We start from the raw sequence: 20,793 nt of genomic DNA, 5'->3' as shown, positions 1-20,793 counted from the left end.
ATAAGGATGATGTGCGTTGACCCTTAACCATTTGATACACCGTTAAAAAATTTATATCCACAGTGTCGTAATTCACGTACAAAATGGAAACCTCATGATATTTATAATAAGTGTAAATGCCGCAATAAAAGACATATTCTTTGTGGCAATAAAAAACTTTGATGGCAGCTCTCTTACGTCAATATCAAATTTTATTCACCGACGTTTTTGATTTTAAATTCTGTATAGGTGTTTCAAGCATTAATGGGTTTCGTAATTGCTGTCTCAAATTACTATTCTTAAGTGATCGAGGAAATATTTTTTCCGAATGATTAATCATGAGAATGAAAGTACACGGTTTTGGTTGAGAAACGGTGTTAAACCAGGACGCTCACTCGTCCCCTTGCTATTTGCGGCATATGTAGGGGATAATAATGAAATCGGTTAAAGGGAACGGTAATGTATGGTAGTAAAAGCAGAGAAGGTGCAGTTTGGTTGGGTTGGTAATCTGGTGGATATACATAGTCGAAGAGGTGCAAAAAAGTAAAATATGTACAGGGAAAGTTTCCAGGAGTTTTGCAAAGTGAAAACAAAATAATGTGTAAAAAGTACATAAAAGAGGTAAAAGGTTGAAAGTGCACAGATGACAGAAATTAAATACTGCTAAATAAAATTTTAACGACAGAACGAACAAAAATGGTTTCACAATGCTCAACGAAAAGAAAGTGGAAGAACTGTGTCTGTACGTAATTGGAAAATAGATAGAAAATTTGAAAGAATGTTTTTAAATCGTGCAGAGTAGGAACGAAAAAGAAATAATGTACGGAAGAATGAGAGTAGAGAAGGGAAGAAAAGGAACAAAAATGCGAGATAAAAAATTCTTAAGGTGAGGACCACCAGCTTGTGTAAAAATGAAAGAAACAAACAAAATAAACGAACGAAGTGTAGAAGTAGGAATGATTTTGAAGAAATTGTAGATCTGTTACAAAATAACTTTAAAATGTTTCAAGAAAAACACACGTAAGAAACATGTACAAGAAAATTCGAGAACATAAACAAACAAAGAGTTAAATATGTTTGATAAGGAAGAATATACTCGTATCAAAATCGATGTACAAGTTTGTAGTAGTACGTACTAGGTAAATACATAAAGGAAGAGAATAAAGAAAACAGTTAAATTACATAAGTGAAAGAAAATGGGAAAAATGATACAATACGTAAGAATGTTTGAATCAGAAAATAGAAATCATCGAAAAAATGATGGTTCTCTTATTTAGAAATTTAAGAGTGGAAAAAATAATGGAAATAACCTTTTTAATTCCTATCCCCCACCCCTCTCCTTGTATATCCTTTCCCTCCTCTTCTATATCTCTTTCATCCATCCTATCTCCCTTCCGTCTTCATTCAGTATTTCTCCCCGCTTCTTTCCCTCCCTCTCTCTTATTTCGCTACATCCATTCCACATGTGCTCAATTGTCTCTCTCTTCCTCTTCTTCCATGCAATACCTGTTTTTCTCCTTCTTCCCACATCTGAATCTCACTTTCATTTTTCTTTCTCTTCCACTCTCTCTTCCCAGGTACTCCGGAATTTCCTCTGTCCTACACCTCTCAAACTCCCTGTTGTACCTTGATTCTTTGATTCTCTCACTTCTTTCTTGCTTGTCCATGTCTTTGTCCCTTTCATTCAGCTCTACATTCATCCATCTTCCTTTTGCTTTCAATCTTTCCACTTCTTCACTGGCATACCCATTCCTCCGGTAGTACTTCTCTCTCTTCTTCTCCTTGTTCTTTTTCTTTTCTCTGCAGCATTCCGTCAGTATCCTGCACTCTTCCCTTCCATCCATTTTTTCCTCTTTGCCGCTCCCTTTCCTGCTTTCACTCTCAGCCTATTCCTCTTGCACTCTTCCCTCACTATGTAACCTGGCGTTCTTGATATGAGTAAAGATTTTAATGCATGAAGATAAATTTGAGTTAAATAAGTATGCCTTATGAAGATGTGAATGCCCAGAAGAGAGAGACGAGAGTTCCATGTAATAAATACAAGGCTGGAAGGATGACAACGTATAAAAGATAAAAAAGAACAAATGGTATTCTAAAGATAAAGTGCCTCGGAATAAGATAAAAGAAGCAAACGAAACTTGTAGATACAAGAGTAGATGCAGAGGTAATAAAAGTGGAAAGGAGGGTTAGAAATAAATTTAACCAAGTTAACAAGCATTTTTATCTTGTAAATACGTTTCATATGTATTAAAGTAGCAGATTTATTCAACAAATATGTAAAAAATATGATAATTGAGAAGAAGAGAAAAGAATAATGGTGGAAATGGGGAGTACATTTTGACCGGAAGGCGATGCAAATGGTGTACGAATAAGATAATAAAATTTGAAAAATAAAGTAAAAATATATCAATACAATGTGTAAGTGAATAGTAACAGGATTTTCAAGAGTTTCATAGAAATTTACATATACCTTTGTGTATATTTGAGTACGTTGGACAACAGATGCCACTTCACATTCTAGCTGGCCGCTTTCATTTCTTCATGAGTTTGTTACTAGATTCTGCACAATGGCTCATTGATCTCGTGGCACAACCCCATTCCGTACATCAATAATCAATTACCGGACTATAGTTTGGGGCGGAAGGGTTGGCGTTAATTCACGCGTGCACGATCTTTGTCGGCTCGATCCAGGTCCGAGTGGATCTCTGCTGAAATATCTCATTAGTGCCATTAAGCCGTAACGAGCGGTTTTATGTGGAAATTACCAATAAATAACCAATCATATCGCCGTACTCGTCCACCGAGAGTAACAATTACAAGGCGATATTTTACAATTAGTTGGCGTCGCGCGGCTGCGTTATCCTCCGCAGAAATCTTCGCAGGAAACAAAACCAAAGCGACATGTAAATAAATTAATAAACCTGAACTCTGAAGGGGAATAATTAAAGCTCCATCGCCTCCAACCGCAACAAATGGACAAAGCGATTGATGATGGACTCGGGGTTCGCAACCGGCACGATACATCACAGATCTTGGAGCAATTTCGCCCCGGAAAAAATTGTATTGCACCACATCTCGTGACCGTTTTTCTAACGAAAATTATTGTCACGCGAGGGGAATTATGTTATTAGACGTTGTTGTTATTTAATGCTCGAGTTTCAACGGGAACTGGAAATTCAAAGAGCAACTTTGTTGAACGTCCAGCGGAATTTGTTGTGTCTGGAGCTAATTTGACACCCACAGAGGTGGCTGCAGTGACTCATTTCCACATAAAAACTGCAACGAGGCCAGAATTGTTTTTACACTTTACGTCCTTCCAAGTCTGAAATATGTACTTTTCTGTTTTCTAAATAATTCACAGCTGTGCAGGAGCGATACTGAAATTTTCTCACCAACCTAACTAACAAATGACTTTACGAATGCATACAAAGTGTTTAAATCGCCCGGTTTTGCATTTATTTTTGGCGAAAGCTCGATGTACAGGTATCACTGTCATGTCGGTTCATCCTGGCTGCACACCGCAACAGGACATAACCGTGTTCCTGTCACAATAAACGACGTGCGTTGGAGCTTTAACAGATAACGCAACAGACTGTGCAGCGAGCGAAAAAGCGCAGCTTTCTCCCTTGCAGGAGGAACGAGGGCCCGGACGATTTAAGACCGTAACTGGGTGGCTCTTTAGTGAACAGCTTGTCTGATTTTTTTATAACCGAATTAAAATTCAAGTCTGCTAATGTTGTTTTTTCTTTTGTTCGGCTCGAGTCTTTGTTTAGACCGCTTTTAATGTAGAGTCGTCGGTTTCGTAATAAAAATGCAAATCGCGACGGAGTCAGCGGCGGTGCATGCGCCGCCGCTACCGGACACAAAAAATCCACCGCAAATAATTAACCACGTTAATTATCGTTAATTCAGTCATTTACAGGACGAGAGGTGGACGTTAACGACGCCGACGTTTGCTCCTTCACGTAATGGTTCCGGTCGTGGCGGTAATTGCATTCTCTCCATATCAAACACTAATTCAATCTGCTATCCAATTTATAAAATATATTTACGGCCGGGGTTGTTTACGTTTAATTTTACATGTGCAGTTTTGAATTATTTGCTTGTCAGGGCGATTTATCGATTCAATAACAATTTCGAGTGTTTGTATGCATTATATCAGTATTCCTGGTGTAATGTTCGATGGAGACAGCACTGCCATCGACGGTGTATGTTTTCGAATTTTATATGATAGTTATTCGAATGGAAACTTATGCTGCGACACGTGTAAGTTTACATCAACAACCAACCACAAAAGGTGAAGTTGTACCCAGCCCACAGTCCATAAAACTACAAATAAAAAATATTTTTGATCGGTGAGCTTGATAGCCTCGTAAAAGCGTGGTGCTGCGTACAGGGTTGGTCGACAAGTGACGGTGCCAAGTGAACGAAATCTACAGTTTGTACAAATTTCTCAGTTTGCAGTCGGACCTTGTTTTCCACAAGTTTTAGTAATTTAGAATGTATCGTTTCACAAATATTTTAATTGGTTTGACTGGACATTAGGTGTGTAGTTCTCTTCTCCACCGAAATCAATATTTTGGATATTACTTTCGCTCATCATTGACATCCGAAGAATATTATTCGTTATTTTTACAGATACGTTTTCTCATTTATGTTCTTCGAAAAAAAGCTTTCACCAATTAGAACCACTTTACAAGGTTTGTGCTTTTTTGGTACTTGGTGGTTCTCGATGTTTTTTTTTTTTTTTTTGTTGAAAATGTATCGGTAAGATAAGATTCAACATTGACAAATCCACTTCCTTCTTAAATTCCTTGTAGGTAATAGTTTTTTTTTATAAAAACAATAAATTGAGCTGTGCTCGTTTTAGAAAAAAAAAGGAATCAGATTCCAACCTCTTAAGCTTATTATTTATCATAAAATAGTACTACATTTATTTTGATTTACAAATAAGATAGTAAGAAGAGAGCAGGTGTAGCTTTGTTCAGTCATGCATAGAATTATTGTCGAAAACCGGACAAGCGTTTTTATGTTATCTGCATACATAAAAATTTTGCATTATACATGTTTGAGATTTATCAATTAGGAAAATTAGAAAAAAGGTCTATAGACAGACCCTGGAAAAATACCCTTTGTGGCAGGTTTCTTAATTTCGTTGTAGGTCGTAAAATTTTATCGCATATTATGATCGATTAACGGGCACAATGGTTGGGTTTGAAAATGTTGGGAAGCGGCGCGTGCCATTTGCCGTACAATGCAAAATGTACAATTCAACCTTGCTTAAAATATTACCTGCTAGTGGTAAACTAGGATTTATAAGCCCCGCAAGATCTTTCACTTAAAGTACCATAAAATTTTACGACCTACAACCAAATTGAGAAAACAGTAATGTGATCTAACTTAACTTGAATTTGAAAGCTTCTGTTTAGCAAACAATGGTACTATAGACATGTATTAGGAATTGTCACTGTGAAGCAAGATTTTGTTTAAGCAAGAACGTGTTTGCGAAGAATCATGTGTCATTGTGAAGCTAAATTAATTTGACGACAGTTGTAAGGGAAAATTTATCTTCTTTCTGGTAAATAGGTGTTACATGGGCTTTTAACCATGACGAAGGTATCGCTGCTTCATTAAATGAACTTTCCGTAACGAGCTTGACTGGTTCTGCAACTTCGTTAGGACATGCATTAAGAAATTAAGAACTTTCGTTATCTATGTCCAGTTTCCTATTTTTGTGATTGGCTTAGATAACATGTCACGAATTTCTTCACTTTTTAGGCAAAGGCGATTCTTGGATAGATTAACGGAACGATCATGATTATTAAGTAGTAATGGAACTATTTTTGATGAGACAGAAGGTCCTATATCGTGCAATCGAAAAAAAAAAATATCGAGTAAGCCATGACTACCACGTTTCAGTTGGCAGCACTGGTTTAAACTGTATTTGACAACTGTCAAGCTCCTCTAGAGAACTGTTAGATAACTTAAATTATGTTTCTTTGACAACAGCAATATTTAAATTAGGGATGCCAATTGAACCACGAGTCAAGGCTTCTTCGATTTATCTTTTTTTTTGCGAACACACGGTATACGTATAAACTTTTTTTAAAATCATTCTGTTTTGGCGATGTTGTTGAGCTTTTTTGAAAACAACTGGATTGCATTTGAGAATTGTTTGTGACGGAAGTGGAATTTATTTTCTCTAGGAGATGGCTGTTGGGTAGAGCTTCTGTTGACAGTATTTAATTTGCTTAGTCTGGGATTGACGAACGGTTATGTCTGTGAGAATAGTATGATTTTCTTGAAAAACAGTCTAGTTTTTCTTTGTAAGGAAATTGTCAAATTGCCCCACTGTAATCCTGTTTGCGTCATAAATCAAATGTTTGTTTGGGTGACTCGGGGCGGCGAGTCCTGCCCTGGACCTTCCCGCAGGATTACTATTTCCCACCCCCGTGTCGCGTCGGTAAGTGACGGATCGTCCCCGACAGACTACCCCGATTGTTTACAGAGAAATACCATTAGGGAAATTTCAATTAGCGCCCATCGTCGATTTCCGCGTGCTGCTAGTCGGCGTGCGACACTTCATTCCGCGTTATGGGTTGATTTATGGGCGATGGTTTCACGTTTTAATTTATGGAAGCCATAAACAGGGGACAATGTCCGCTCTGATTTTGCCAGATAATTTTGTCATTTACCCGTCTAAATTATGCAATGATAGTTAATTGAATGCTTTGAAACACGGCCCAAACATTACACCCCGACGGTTTTGATGAATTCGCTGTACAAGTTCCTGGGGACCGATTTTATTGTTTTTGTATGTTTTAAGTTTTTTTTTTGCTCGGTCTGCCATTGATATTGGTTTTTATAAAATGTGTTAATGGGAGCGTTTTCCCGTTCAAATAATAAATATGTCATAAACTGTTGTCGGATTTTATGTCCCCTGTGAACAGATGATCACGATTGCTGAAAAATCCACCGGAAAAATTAAATTATTGGGGTATCGGCGGCACCCTCGTGGCTCCGTGTCAAACATGTCAAAGGGACATCGATACTCGCTCGGGACTCCGGGACTTCAGCTTTCAGACGACACAAGTCGAGGGGTTTTGCTAAATTACATCAATCCATTTATTAATCTCAAACTTCTGGAATTAATTTCGGGGCCTAGATTGTGCAAGATAATACTTGAAAAAGTCGAGTGTTCTTCCAAACAAATTGACGACGATTTAATAACGCACAGTTCGAAAAGAGCAAAAAGTTGTTGTTTTATTAACGCTCACTATCGACGAGGACAACGCGGAGCTTCCCGTAGACATTGTTCGCCGTTATTACATCAGGCTTCTAAAAAAAGCTCTGGAATCATTACAGTCGGTTAGTGTTGATGTGGAATTTATTAATTATACAAAGGATTGACGTGCCGAGGGTCAAACTTGGGATCGGTGAGGGGATGTCAATCTTGGGGAGTGTCTAATGATGTCAAGTCCGGTTTTAGATGAATGCGACAGATGTCAGAGCCCGAGCTTTATTACGTGCAACACAATAAAATTTTTCGCCACCACGTGTTTGCCTCTATAAAAGTCACGATTTAAAAAAATTATTACAATGGTCGGTGTGTTGCACGGAGGCGGGTGTTGCAAAATGAGTACGGTTCATGCGGTAAGCGAAGCGGCACATTGAAGCAGATCTCTACCTGAAGGTTTTTACAGCGATGGGTATCTGCCAGTCAAGTGCACCGACTATACTATTACTTGCATTTTTTGCTAATTATTTATTATGGACAAAGAGAATAGAAAATGGAAAATTCTCTGCGTGGGTACTGTTGTATCTGTAAACTGTTGTGCCTTAAATTAAGCTTTATATCGTGTTAATGAGTCGCAAGAATAGAGTTAATTAATAATTAAAAAACTAACGAGGCTTCGTGTATCTGATCATCTGACATTTAATCAACGACTATTTAACTATCTGTTAATCTTAATAACATCATTTCTGCATGTTGGAAAGTCTGTTGTTGTCATATTTGTACATGACGGTGTAGTTCTTGATTCTCTAATTATCATTTACAAATTAACAATCTAACAACAATGTTGTTTCCAATCGACAAAACTTACTTTTCGGCTTCTTAACTCTAAAATACAACTACTCGGCTTCGCCTCGTTCCTGAAACCTTGTTTTCGCGCCGTAAAATACCCCTACCGTACTCTAATGTAAATAACTGTTGCACACTCTGACTAACTACTAGTCCATCCAGAAATTTTAGTTAAGTATATTGAAAAACAATCACATTTTAATTATTTTTCGTTTAAGTAAATCTGCCTCAAGGACTAAATTCATGGACTTTATTATGTATTTTTCGTTTCTGGGGTTGCTAGACTTATTGTTTGTTTTATTTTTATTCAAAGTCTTAGCAAAGTTGTTAAAGGCGTCACTCAGCTTTCAAGAATTTTAATTCATCTTTAGAAAACGCCGCTTTCTTTGCAACGTTCATTAAGGGTGACATTTAGGGCAAAATGCTTTTTTGTATTATGCGTCAAACCCCTCTCATGACGATGAATCACGGTTTTGTCCCATCAAAAAATATACAACCTATAAATGGCAACTTTAATGAATACTTCCGATACATTTTTAAAGTAGCGACAAGACTCGTGCCAGTTTCTCATCAAACTCTTTCTTGTTTTCGCTTCAACAAGATTTTCTCTTTGTTGCGTAATTTACAACATTCGTATAATCGGTTTGCTTTCACGGTTTTAATTACAACAATTTTCCATTACTTTAATCCCGTATCTAATCCTCTTTTGTTATTTCGGACGTGCCACCATCCTCGAAGAAAATATCATTTGGGAGATTTACCGCGGTTTAAAAATAATCCTCGTGTCCAGTCCTCTCGTCAGCTGTAATTCCTACGCGGAGGAGGAACAAGCACCATTTAATTTTATTCCGTTTTCTTGGTCGTGCTTATCAATTTCAGCGGCATCGAGAACCTACCTACCACACCACTTACACAATAATACGCATTTCAATAAAAAGAAGAGACGTCGTTCCGAGTGAAGTAGCACAAAGTGAGCGTTTTTCATTGAATTATTATAACATTCTTAAGCGAGTTAGGAGTTGACGTCCCGTTAAGGGGATTACATGACATAAATTTAACACGCGTTATTAGTTCTGTCGGCGCAGAAGTAACCTGTAAAGAATGAAGAGCATCCGTTCCAGGACAGGACGGGAAGGGAAGAATAATCATAATTTGTATGAGAATTCGTTTGTTCTTCTGCATCGCTGTCAGGACGAAATCCTGGCGCGGTTCCGCAAATCGTTAGCGTTGACATTTCTTGCGTTCGTTATTTATCTCTTGTCAGGCTGAAATATTGTTATAAATAATCGCCGTCTGAGACGGATGGACTTCTGATGGCTCCGACCGACGCCCAGGAATGAATGTCTTCGTCCTACACGTTCGCCTAAAGAGATTATTTCTCGCGTACGGCGCGAACAACCGAATAAATCACTCGAAACGAAACAATTTAAATTAAAATATGACGGAGGATCGGGACCAGATCTCCGAGAGGCGGCGAAAGGAGCGACACGTCGCCGAGCTTATAAATTTCCGTGTGAATAAAACAAAACCAAAAAAATGGCGCCAACAACACTCATCGGAAATTTTCGAAATTTTTCGCTTTCAGCAAGGCGTACTTTATCTCCAGTCGTAAAATTACAACGACGACAGCTGTAAATTTGCAACTTTGCCGATGTTCCACCCAACGCGGTGTTTTCTCATAAACGGGGGTAGATATTGTTACTTTACACCCACGTCGTGCGCTCAATTAGGGCTCAAATAATTAATACGATCTGAATTCCCAAATGGTGTCTGGAATATTGGAGCACGCTCTTCATGTCAATCACGTGGAGTGATCGTACCTAATGCTATTTGGAGGAATCCTTTGGGCGGGCCTGGATTCGTGGAACCGAAGAAATTTGGAACCTTGAGGGGCCGAAAATGTTTTAACTATCTGGACCAGTTGAAATGGCAACAACATTCGAGAATTTAAATGGCCAATTCCTCGAGGAATTTTTCGAATGTTTTGCTCGTGAAATTTCACGAGGAAAAAACAATCTCTCTGAATATTCATAAAAGTGGTCATAATTTCGCCAATAAAAAAAGACGATAAATTTTTCCAGTCGAGTCGTCGAATGTTTGGGAATTTTTTGGTGGAATCTTAATGATCTCGTGGAATTTTGTAACATGATTTTGGTGTTTTTTTGCGTATCTAATGCGTGTGAACAAAATGAGACTATAATAATTAAATAGATTGAAAAAATTCACGCAGATTGCGTTCCAAATGTCATGGACAGTGGTTCTTCTGCAAAAAGACCAGAAGACCGTTACCATTTCATAATTAAATAATGTAAAGAGTATAACAAAATAAATGTAAAAGTAAATAAGAAAATATGTTATTAGTTATAGTGTAGTGCTGGTAATATGAAGATTTTTTTTTTGTTAATTTGTCGGATGACTAATATTGGAGCAAATTACGTAAGTCTAAAAAAATCTTTCATCAAAGTTAGCTGTGCTACGTATGTAGGTCGTAACTTGAATTCGTAAGGTTTGGGTCTTGTGAATTTTGAGGTTAGAAACATCATTTGAAAAAATACTAAGGTATGGATTATAAATCTAGAGAAGTTTTTGATGAGAACTTTTTTAGATCTACTGTATAAGTCGCTCCATGACAATTATTTTCTCAAAAATGTACAGGGTGATCTTGAAAGTTGTGCAGATATTTTAACCCAGGGTAGAATTCCACAATAGGTAACGATTGAGCCAATAATGTCTTATACAAATGATGATATTTTTCCAGAAAAAGGGGGTGAAGGTTTTTCAAAAAAAGTTTGGGAGCCACTGAATTTCATGAAAAAATATGTCAAAAAAATCATAGTAGACCTGTTTTGTTATCATTTAATTCAAAATTAAGTCACTTTGACAAGAACTCAATCTTAACCTCAATTTAAAACACAAATGGCTTTCACCAATCTGGAGGAAACCGATATGGTAAATCAAAATATTGTACCTATAAGTTTTCAAGATCAATCAAAAAAATTTGAAAACTGTTTTGTGATAACACAATAAAACACAACTTTTTTTGAAATACGCCAAAAACTCTTCTGATCAAATTCTTGGAGATAAAAAAAAAATCAGGAATTTGAGTTGTGCGCTACCGCTCTTCTCTTCCATTAACATAAAGAACACATCAAATCACGTAAGAGATCCGAGTGGAGATTAACCTCGAAGAATTTTTCTCATTTTTTTTTCTTTGACATTCTTCGACCCGCCCATTCGAATGAAATTCATTTAACCTGCTGGTACGCTTAGGCCCCGAACACACCCGATCGGCGACAAGCTCGCCCATTAGTCGAACATTTACGCGCAATTAAAAAAATGTCCTGCGAGCTTTGTTGGCCAGTTTAACATTGTTCGGTCCTTTAAATCGCGGTCGGAGAGCGCCTCTGTAAATCCAGGTGTCCGAGGCCGCAGAATAATATTAATAAAGTCGGGTCTTTTATGGGGGCAATAACGGCACGGCGGCTACCGCGTCTACGTAATGAAACCGGAATGGTGCCCCTTCAGCTTGCATAAAACGTCCTCTATTAGTGAGTCCTTTTTCCGAATTTAGCGAGTTAATTCGCCGCTCGCTCCTGAATAATTAACGAGTAAGATTCATCTGGTCCAACATATCATTAAAGTGGAATCTAGCGACATGATTCTCTTAATTACCTTAATTTATTTTGAGAGATCGCTAGGCAGATAGCTAGCTAACAACTTGAACGTTTGTGAATATGTTAGTGGCCGGTATAAACTTGTTTATATGTTGGCCCCTCCGGCAATCGCGTGGTCGGCCACGAAGAGATCTTTGTCGATAAATCAGCGACTTCTCTTGCCGACCGTTAAGCCTAAGCCTTGCCGTTTGCGTGCGTTATCTGTTCGATTTTTTTCGCATGCGACTATTTACAGGTATTCGCGTCTTGTTTATTGTTCGGTTTCGTCTAAGTGTTTTACCAGTTTTACTCACGTGGGCGACCCGGTTAAATAGTTTCCTCGTAAGCGCCAGACATTAGCGTAAGCTCGAAAGCTTTAACAACCTCTTTCATATTCCGGGTAATCGCTCTTGAGTGGAGTCGCTTGAAAGTTTTTTTTTTTGGAGCGGTTTTCTACTCTCACTTTGCTACATTCTGTTATTTAGTTGGAGTAGCGGAGCGTGTAGTTTTAACCAGTTTTATCGAGGGGAGGTGAAACCGGAAAATTCTCGAGTGCAAAAATTGACGAGCTTGATGTAACGTGTGCATCAGAGGGAAATTAAAATCGGGACTGACGGGCAAGAGCGAAATATGAATAGCAGCTTACAAAGTTGCCGGTGGGACAAAAGTGAGAATTATGTGGAACAAGTTGCAACAGATGAATGGTAAAAAGTGCACTTTTAGGATGTATTTTTATTGTTGGAACAAGTTAGCTGCACGTGTGGAAATTATGGAGCTTGTTGCCGGAGAGGTCGAGTTAATTAAAAATTTTAGCTGACGTGATAAAATAAATGTGTGGAAGAATAGCTTTTACGGAGAATTCATGTGTGGAATTGTCAATTCTTTGAAGCGGAATAATTTGTAATTATTAATCTCCTAAAAAGTTAATCGGATTTGACTTTTCCAGTTTTATCTTTATTATCTTTGAGAGGCTTCGGAAGTTCAAAAAATAAATGTACCTGACTTTTTAATTGATTAATTGTTAATATGTCACAATTTAGATTATTTCATATTGAGTCTTAGTCATAAGCACAATAACTGACAAATATTGGCCTAATAAAACTCTAGATATTAAATCGTGTTCCATACGTGCAGACTGATCAACAAGAAAACAAATGAAGAGTGCTACCTCATCTTTTGTTTTATGGAAACGTCTGTCTTTGCTGAATCGTACACATATACTTGCTCTACACAGTCGTTTTATTGGTTGCCTACCTCTCGCAAAATCTATTATTAATCAATTAATTAATGCTTTATCTTTAATGATAAAACCCATTTTTCCACTTATTCTGGGATAATTAATTGTTGCTTACAATTACAGGAAACGTCCGTAAACTTTGCCGAAATCGAAAACTTGAGAGTTTTATTTTTGTTTATCGTGTTTGTATTTGTGTTATGTCTTTATAATTTCTCGATACCCAACACTTACTCATTGACGCATTTTAGTTCTATTTATATAACTATTCTTTTTATTATCTTTTTCCTTGCACTTGGTTTCCATATTGGATAATCTTTCTACGAGCATTATAATTACTGTCTTTTTTTAACTTTTTTCCAGGGTTGATCTTGCATCTTTTATGTCCTGTATTTCTATCTGTTTGTTGTCAACTCGGACTTTCATCGTTTTTTCACTTCTTTAATAAAGAAGTATGTATTTTTGCAAAGGACATTTTTCAATTATCTTTCTGAGTATATTTTCATCTCTTTGTGACTGCACTATTAACTAACCATTCTTCTCTTTCCTTTAAAATCGTATTCTTGTATTCTTATGTTCGGTCCTTCCTTGTATCTATATTACATGCTAGAATATTCGCTATTTTAACTTTCAAAAACTTGTTCTTGATATTTACGAAAGAATGAGGAAACAAAAAATAAATGAGGATTGTTTAATAGCTTTGCAAATTATGGAGAAGTTGTTTATGAAGGTATTTAGCGTTCCTTGGGAATTCGACTTCAATCTTCTTGCATCGAATTCCACAAACTGAACTGAATTGCTAACAAATTATTCTCCCACTTGTCGGACAAGTTTTTCCAAAACTTTTTCTGTGGATGATAAATCCGGAGACTGTGCTGCTCATTTCATCGATTTCAATTTTTTCTATTTCTTTGCTCTTCAACTGATTTCAACGTAGGATAGAAGTTGACTTCAGATTGTTATCTTGGTTAAACTCAAATCCTTTTTCAGGTGGTTGTGTATTAAAACGTCGTTCATTTGTCACTATACCTTCTACTATTGTGCAACCTTCGTCCTTGCGGCCAACAAAACATTCCCACATCACAATAGGGCCCCCATTGTGCTTCACAAAGGGGACAACATCTTCGCAATTTTATTTTTCTTCATCGAAAGACTCACGAACTGATTTGGCTCTTAAATTCAAAAAGGGGTTAGCCATTTTGACAAAAAAATATTACTTATAGGTCAAAATTCGTTTCTGAATCTGACATATTGAAAGTTGAAGTGAATAAAGTAAGATTTAATCAAGAAACTTGTAGATAATTGCAAAACATTTAATTTTTCGTTCCGCGTTATAACCGGAATTATTACCGGAAACTTCGAAGAATGTACCCGCTTGATAATTGGGACATGTTTGAACTGTTAAAAGTCATCAAAATAAACGGGAAAATTATTTCGTCCAGTACATAAACAATAATTTTTGTCAATATTGACATTTCTGCAATCGTCAACATCATTACCTACTCGAAATTTAATATTGACACTTATTTTGAATTTATTGTTTGTTTGTACGCTATAACCGATCACAAACAGAATTTTAATTTATTCTGATTCTGATTCTTAATGCGCAACCAAAATTTGCAGTTTTTAGTGCAGCGCAGCGGTCTTGTTTGCAATTGGATAAGAATATTGTGCAAATGATTGTGTTCTCGAATGAAGGGAAAATGCTATCAAATATTTACGTTCTCGTGTTTTCGACAAATTAATTAGTAATTTAAAACGTTTGCTTAATAATCCGGCTGGCGCATCCACCATTTTCTAATAACCGAGTTTCCGTTGTGGCTTCTTGCACGGCAATAAAATTAACTGTTGTAATTTTAAACATCTTCATAAAACCGAAACCTCGTTATTAACGATGTACTTTTTGTGTTGAAATTTCTCGTCTGATGGATATTTTAACGGCAGCGAAAGGAGATAATAATAGGGGACTAAGCGTCTATTGTACGAAGTTTCAAAATAATTTCATCAAGTTTGCAGAAAATCTTCGATAGAATTTTCATTAAGGTTCCGTCGAATCGACGCCCCGGACAAAATATCAACGCAATCATTTAAAACAGAGCGGGATTAAGAGTTTTTGTTGTCGTTTTTGCCCGGCACTAATTCCCCCTGCGGGACTGTTTTGCCGGCAACCCCCAAATCCATATCTGGCTCTAAATTAATTTGCACCGGTCAGGTCGTGGATTTTCTAGGATGAACTGACCCCTAGTTCGAAATAGACCGCAGAAAGCCGACATTTGCAATCTCCATTCGGCTACCGTGTATAAATCCCATGACGCTCTCCTGGAATATATAACAATTAAGTTACAGCTAACATTACAAAAAGCGAGCCATTTTACATAAATTTACATTCCGAATAACCGGCGCGCATGAAACATTTTGACAACGTACATGCATAATGGCCATTTAGCATTTCGCTTTGGTTTTATTACGTTTTAACATATGTTTTATTGCCGTGGACGACGATTTTATACCTAATTTGGCCCTGCCGCGGATACTCCAAGACCGACCGGCTCCTTTTTTTAATTGTGCCAAGAGAACAGTTATTGTTGTTCATGTAAATGAGCCGGCGTACGAGCAGCGGTCGTCGTTTTACAGGGAATTTGAGCTTCCGAAGCTCGGTCACGAGACCGCGATAATCGCTTTAATTGGGCCGAGAACATTTTTGGAACTGGCCCGGAGTGGCTGCGCCACCGGAGCGGTTGATAAGGGCTAGGGTGGTCGACGGAGAACTGCTGAAGGGGCAGTTTGGCAATAATGTATTTGTTCTAAGAGGCTGATGGTGGATTAGATACGTGCATCCCTCTTTAGACGGACAATTCCCGGATTTTCTGACCAAAAAGCAAAATTATATTTTTTATTTAAGTATAGTTTTATAAGCGGGCAAAGAGTCAAAATTGACTAAAAGGACACAAAACCAATTTATGCTATTACATATCACTTGACAGGAGAGTCATTTAAAATATTATTTTATCCAAAACCTGTTTATTATAAAGTCATAATAATGCCGATTTTGGATATATTATGAGGTCTATAAAACACTAGTGGACTTATGAACCCATAATTAAACTGTTTTTATAATTATAGTGCAGAAGCAGTTTTTTTACAAAATTTTTCTCAAATAATAAATTTGTTGTAAACAAACGAGTAATTTGTCATAGCAACCACATGGCAACCAGTTCATAGGCTACCAGCTTTTAACGCTATAAAATATTTGGGTTTTGATGACGTTTCAAGAACTGTTACAGAAAGAGGTGTTGGATAAAACTATGTATTACACTTGTGCCTTAACAGCAAATAAGTCACTCAAGAACAATTAGCCCACTCGAGGAAGTTCTCGTGGCTAAACATTTCTTTCGTGACTTATTTGCCTTATAAGACACTTGTATAATAAATAGCTATAATATCGACGGAGATTTCATTCATTCCAAGACAAAACTATTCTCACCATCGTATACAATGTGTGACACGGTAACTACATTATAATTGCAGTGAGTCAGAAAAACTTGATACATTTAATTATTCCTTATTCTATATCAAGGGGGAATGTCTGCAGAATAATTTATGGTTGACAGTTGTTTCCTGTCCTCTAATTGGACCAGGCTTGTTGGGAAGTTATTGGCAATAATTGTATTAATAGGTATTAGGAATGTTTGTTTTTATTGTTAAACTAGAAAATTTACACTTTATTAAATACGATTATTGGCATTGACTGTTTATAAAAGTCAGTGTAGACAATTCTACAATAAAAAGATTTTTATGTCTCCATAAAATTTCAGTAGATCCTCTGTGGTTTACGTAATCAATTTAATTCCATGTATGTATTGTTTTTTTTTCTCTTCAACAACGTTTAGTTTAGTGTTGTTCAGATTTTATGTCCAATTTTGTAGTTAAGGCTTGGCCATTTGAAATAAATAAATCAGAATATGTAATTATAATTATTCTGATTTATTTAATTTTTCATAGCTGGCCGTTAATTTTGAAATTTTGTTTAGGGGCCTAGATGTTGATTCTAAACAACTTTTCTTCATTACTTTTTGTCGTATTTACCACACAAAAGGCACTTTACTCTACAGAAAAATAGGTTTTTTTGTTTTCTATGTTCTGTAGAATAATAAGTAATAAAGAAAAATAACAAAACAATAACAAAAACTCTTTCAGATTTTTTTCTTTTTAGCACTCTCCAAGAAAATGTCACATTATTATTAATGTTTTCTCTTTTTCTTTTTCCTTTATTGCTTTGCATTGATAACAGTACTGTAAAACATTCGTTGTTCATTAAGTGCAGTAAATCGGTATACCTATTTGAATCCACCAAATGGTCAATGGCCATACCATAATATTTTGCAACACGGTGCCACTCCTTTTTTACCTTGATAACTTATAAAAAATACATAATGTATTTTAAATGTAAAGAAATAAAAAATCTAAATTCAGATTTGGATTTGACTGAAATTTTGTGGGATAGACGTGTATCAAAAATATTATTTATTCATGAATGCCAGACAATTTTCCGAGGTTTTGCATCAGGAAAAGAATAAATTTGGTAAAGTAATCTTTTCAACATCCACATTCCATTTTTTCAATGTAGGTACTTTGATTTAACCACCTTTTTCAAATCCTTTTTTTTTGTTCACAAAATATAATCAATAAGAATAAATACATATTAACCTTTTAAATCTTGTACGAATATTTTGCTGATTTGTTGTTGTTAATTTATGTATAATTTATATTATTCTGTTATAAAATTAAGCATTTTGCTTAGTATTTCTTTGGAACTTTGAATCATCAACTACGACTCGGCTTAATGGATCCATCAAGTTAATTTTTAAATCAATCAAATTCTTTTTTGCTCGTACGTTTCTTGTTCGTCGTCTTTTTAAATTGAATTCCTAATCAGTAAATTTTTTTTATCGATTTACAGTATTTTCCGCGTCATTAATGTTATTCAGTGCTTCCAGTATTTTACCCCAATTTCTTTCCATTCTCGAAGATACAACAAAAACTTAGGAAACAGACACAGCCGTATTATCGAGGGGAGGTTTTTAATAATGATTTTTGCAAAGATAAACTTGCAGATATGGTCAACAAATCAAGTACCCGCCTATGTCACATTAGTACCATTAAATGACGTAACTTAAACAAACATAATTTTATTATACGTAATCATGCGATATTGCCATTTCGCAATTATAAACCAGTGTAGTAAATTACTTGTTAAGATCTGACTGTTTCACGCTTTGTAAATTTTGTGTCGGCGTATTTTTGAAAGTTTGTAATTACGAGGGCTCCTTTTCTTCACTCCAAATAAGCGCCGCGTACTCGACCATTAATTTCGCCCATATGGTTGATGAAAATTTTAACCATGGGTTACATGCAGCCTCATTACTCATCCGTAACGCCGCACGATTTTTCAGGTAAACCGCAAATCTTTTAGCAGGAATATAATTGGATGGAAGAAGAGCAATCCGTGAAAACCGCTTTGCAAAGTCGGACCGGCTGTTCCGTTCTCGTTTTATCTGGAGGGCATTATTCGAAGTCACCGTATCAATCATGCTAAACGTACGTGAAATTGAAGGCATTCTGCAGCGGCATAAAAGCAATTAGACCATAAAAGAGCAAACGCGCCATCGTCGACCGTTCACAGGGAGCTTGTCGTTCATTAATAATTATCGAAAAAAAGCTGAAAAGCACGAATAAATCCTCGCGAAGACAGCTCAATTCCCCAACAGCTTGTTTATTTCGTTCTGCTCCTTAGCGCCGTGATTACTTTTCGTCATCTATACACTTTTAATGCGAATATAGTTAATGACTTGAAAGTTTTTAAAACCGTTTTAAATGCATTGGAAGCAGTGTTGTGCAAATGTTTGTATTTCATCTTCGGAACAAAGCCTAAACGGAATTGAATTTTAAATTACGGCCCTTCGTATCGCCGATGCACAGATAATGTCTTCGATTCGCCTCTGCCGGAGTATCCTGGCCAAATTTTTAACATCCATTTGCAGAAAGTTATGACCTTGCGGAGGGAGACAGTCACAAAAATACGATGCTGCAAACTTTAGCAATACTAGATTTTGTATAAATCTCTTTAACGATCAATTTTATTCAAGTAAACAATTTAATATTCAAAATATGTAGTTATTTACATTGGAGTACGGTAGGGGTGTTTTACAGCGCGAAAACTAGGTTTCAGGTTCGAGGCGAAGCCGAGAGCCTGATTAGTTTGAGCGCTGTAAAATACCTACAAAAGAGAGTACAGTAGAGGGAAAATAATTTTGCACTGGTTTATCTTCTTTTTTTTTCTTGCAGACGGCCCCTTTCTCGACGACAACACCCCCACGAAATCCACCTCCGACCACCACGACGAGTCCCTCCTCCTCAACTCGGACGCCCTGCCCATCTTCCTCGAGGAGCCTCAGGACTCCTTCGTGGTGAAGAACCGCCCGGCCACCCTAAAGTGTCGCGCCGCGTACGCCCTCAAACTCTACTTCAAATGTAACGGTGCAAAAAACGTGGAAACTTCAAATTTCGAGTTCGTCGACCCCCAAACGGGGGTGAGAATGATGGAAGCCGAGACCAACGTGACCCGCGACATGGTGGAGGAGTTCTTCGGCAACGACAAGTTCAAGTGCGAGTGCTACGCCTGGAGCGGGAGGGGCAACATCAAGAGTCAATCGGCCACCATCGATGTCGCCTGTGAGTAGCTCTTTTTTTCTGTTGAACTTGAAGGCGTCGCGTTCATTAACATTCATTCGGGTTTGTTAACAGTCACTCGTACCAGCTTCTCGGGTTTCGGTAAATTAACGTTGAACGATGGGTCGTTCGATTTTTCATTTGGTAGCGAAGGTTGGCTGAAACAAAGACGTACTAGTACGTAGCTTCCCCGAATACAAAAGAGCGCAGTTATTATACTCGATGTCAGTGTATGTTCGCCGAACAGGCTAATTGACAATTCCTAGTAATTTGCTATAATAAGCTTCGAAAGCTTTGACTTAACAAACATTTCTGCTGTAACAGACGAGGCGCATTTCCCTTCTAATTTAAATAACGATGGGACATAGTTCTGTGCCTATTTGCAGGTAATTTACGTAACTCACGCTAAAATTTATTCACTCTCGAGAGGCAAACAGTAGAACGGACGCAAGAATGTCTGAACTAGAGACAGCAGACTGGTCCCGATTGGTCCAAGCTATGCCGTCTACTCCCGAATTTTTAATCCTTTAATATGCAAATTGGATTTAAATTTTGTGTTTTTGCTGATTTAGAGACGCCCACAGCGACGTCGGGCGAAATTTTTTCCACCGTTGCACAATGCAAAGAGATGAATAATGACCGTCCCCGCTGCTACCGCTCCAAGTTAACTAGAAAGAATTATTGTTTTGAGGGCAAGTAGATTTGACCTCCGGCGGACGTTCCGTTCTTTTATTTTCTGGAGGTTTGTCAGTTTTAATGAATCACGTCTGGCTAGATGTGGACCAGCGGGGTCGGCAGCCCACGGTCGCTGGTGGGGGTGGCGGCGATTATTTCGCAAATTTGCGCCGATCAAAAATAATCCCACAATCAGTTTAAAACGCGGAGGAGTCGGCTCCATTTGTGTTTTGATAAGCTGTCACAACTGGGAAACGAATCGATCACAGACAACTCGGTCGACGTGTCCCGGATTTTTTATCACCCGCGTACTACATCCCTGTTTGACGAATTTTACAAATACCCTGTAATCTGTTGTGTCAATAGAATCTACGAAAAACTCTTCAAATCCACAAAAATAACAGTTCGGCTTCCATTAGGCAATCCATATCAACCGGAAG

General features: G+C 37.3%; 1 protein-coding gene across 6 annotated transcripts in view; it reads left to right on the top strand.

Annotated features, from left to right (window-relative positions):
• unc-5 overlaps positions 1-20,793 on the top strand; it is a 156,531-nt gene that overhangs the window by 54,470 nt on the left and 81,268 nt on the right. For all 6 annotated transcript variants that reach the window (XM_069047147.1, XM_069047148.1, XM_069047149.1 and 3 more), the window contains one exon: positions 19,295-19,681. In XM_069047147.1, the coding sequence (XP_068903248.1) occupies positions 19,295-19,681 (387 nt within the window). The remainder of the gene's footprint in view (positions 1-19,294; positions 19,682-20,793) is intronic.

Source organism: Tenebrio molitor, chromosome 5, assembly GCF_963966145.1.
Source record: "Tenebrio molitor chromosome 5, icTenMoli1.1, whole genome shotgun sequence".
In the NCBI taxonomy this organism is placed as follows: Eukaryota; Metazoa; Arthropoda; class Insecta; order Coleoptera; family Tenebrionidae; genus Tenebrio; species Tenebrio molitor.
Note: the sequence above shows the minus strand (reverse complement) of the source record. Positions and strands in the feature narration are given on the sequence as shown.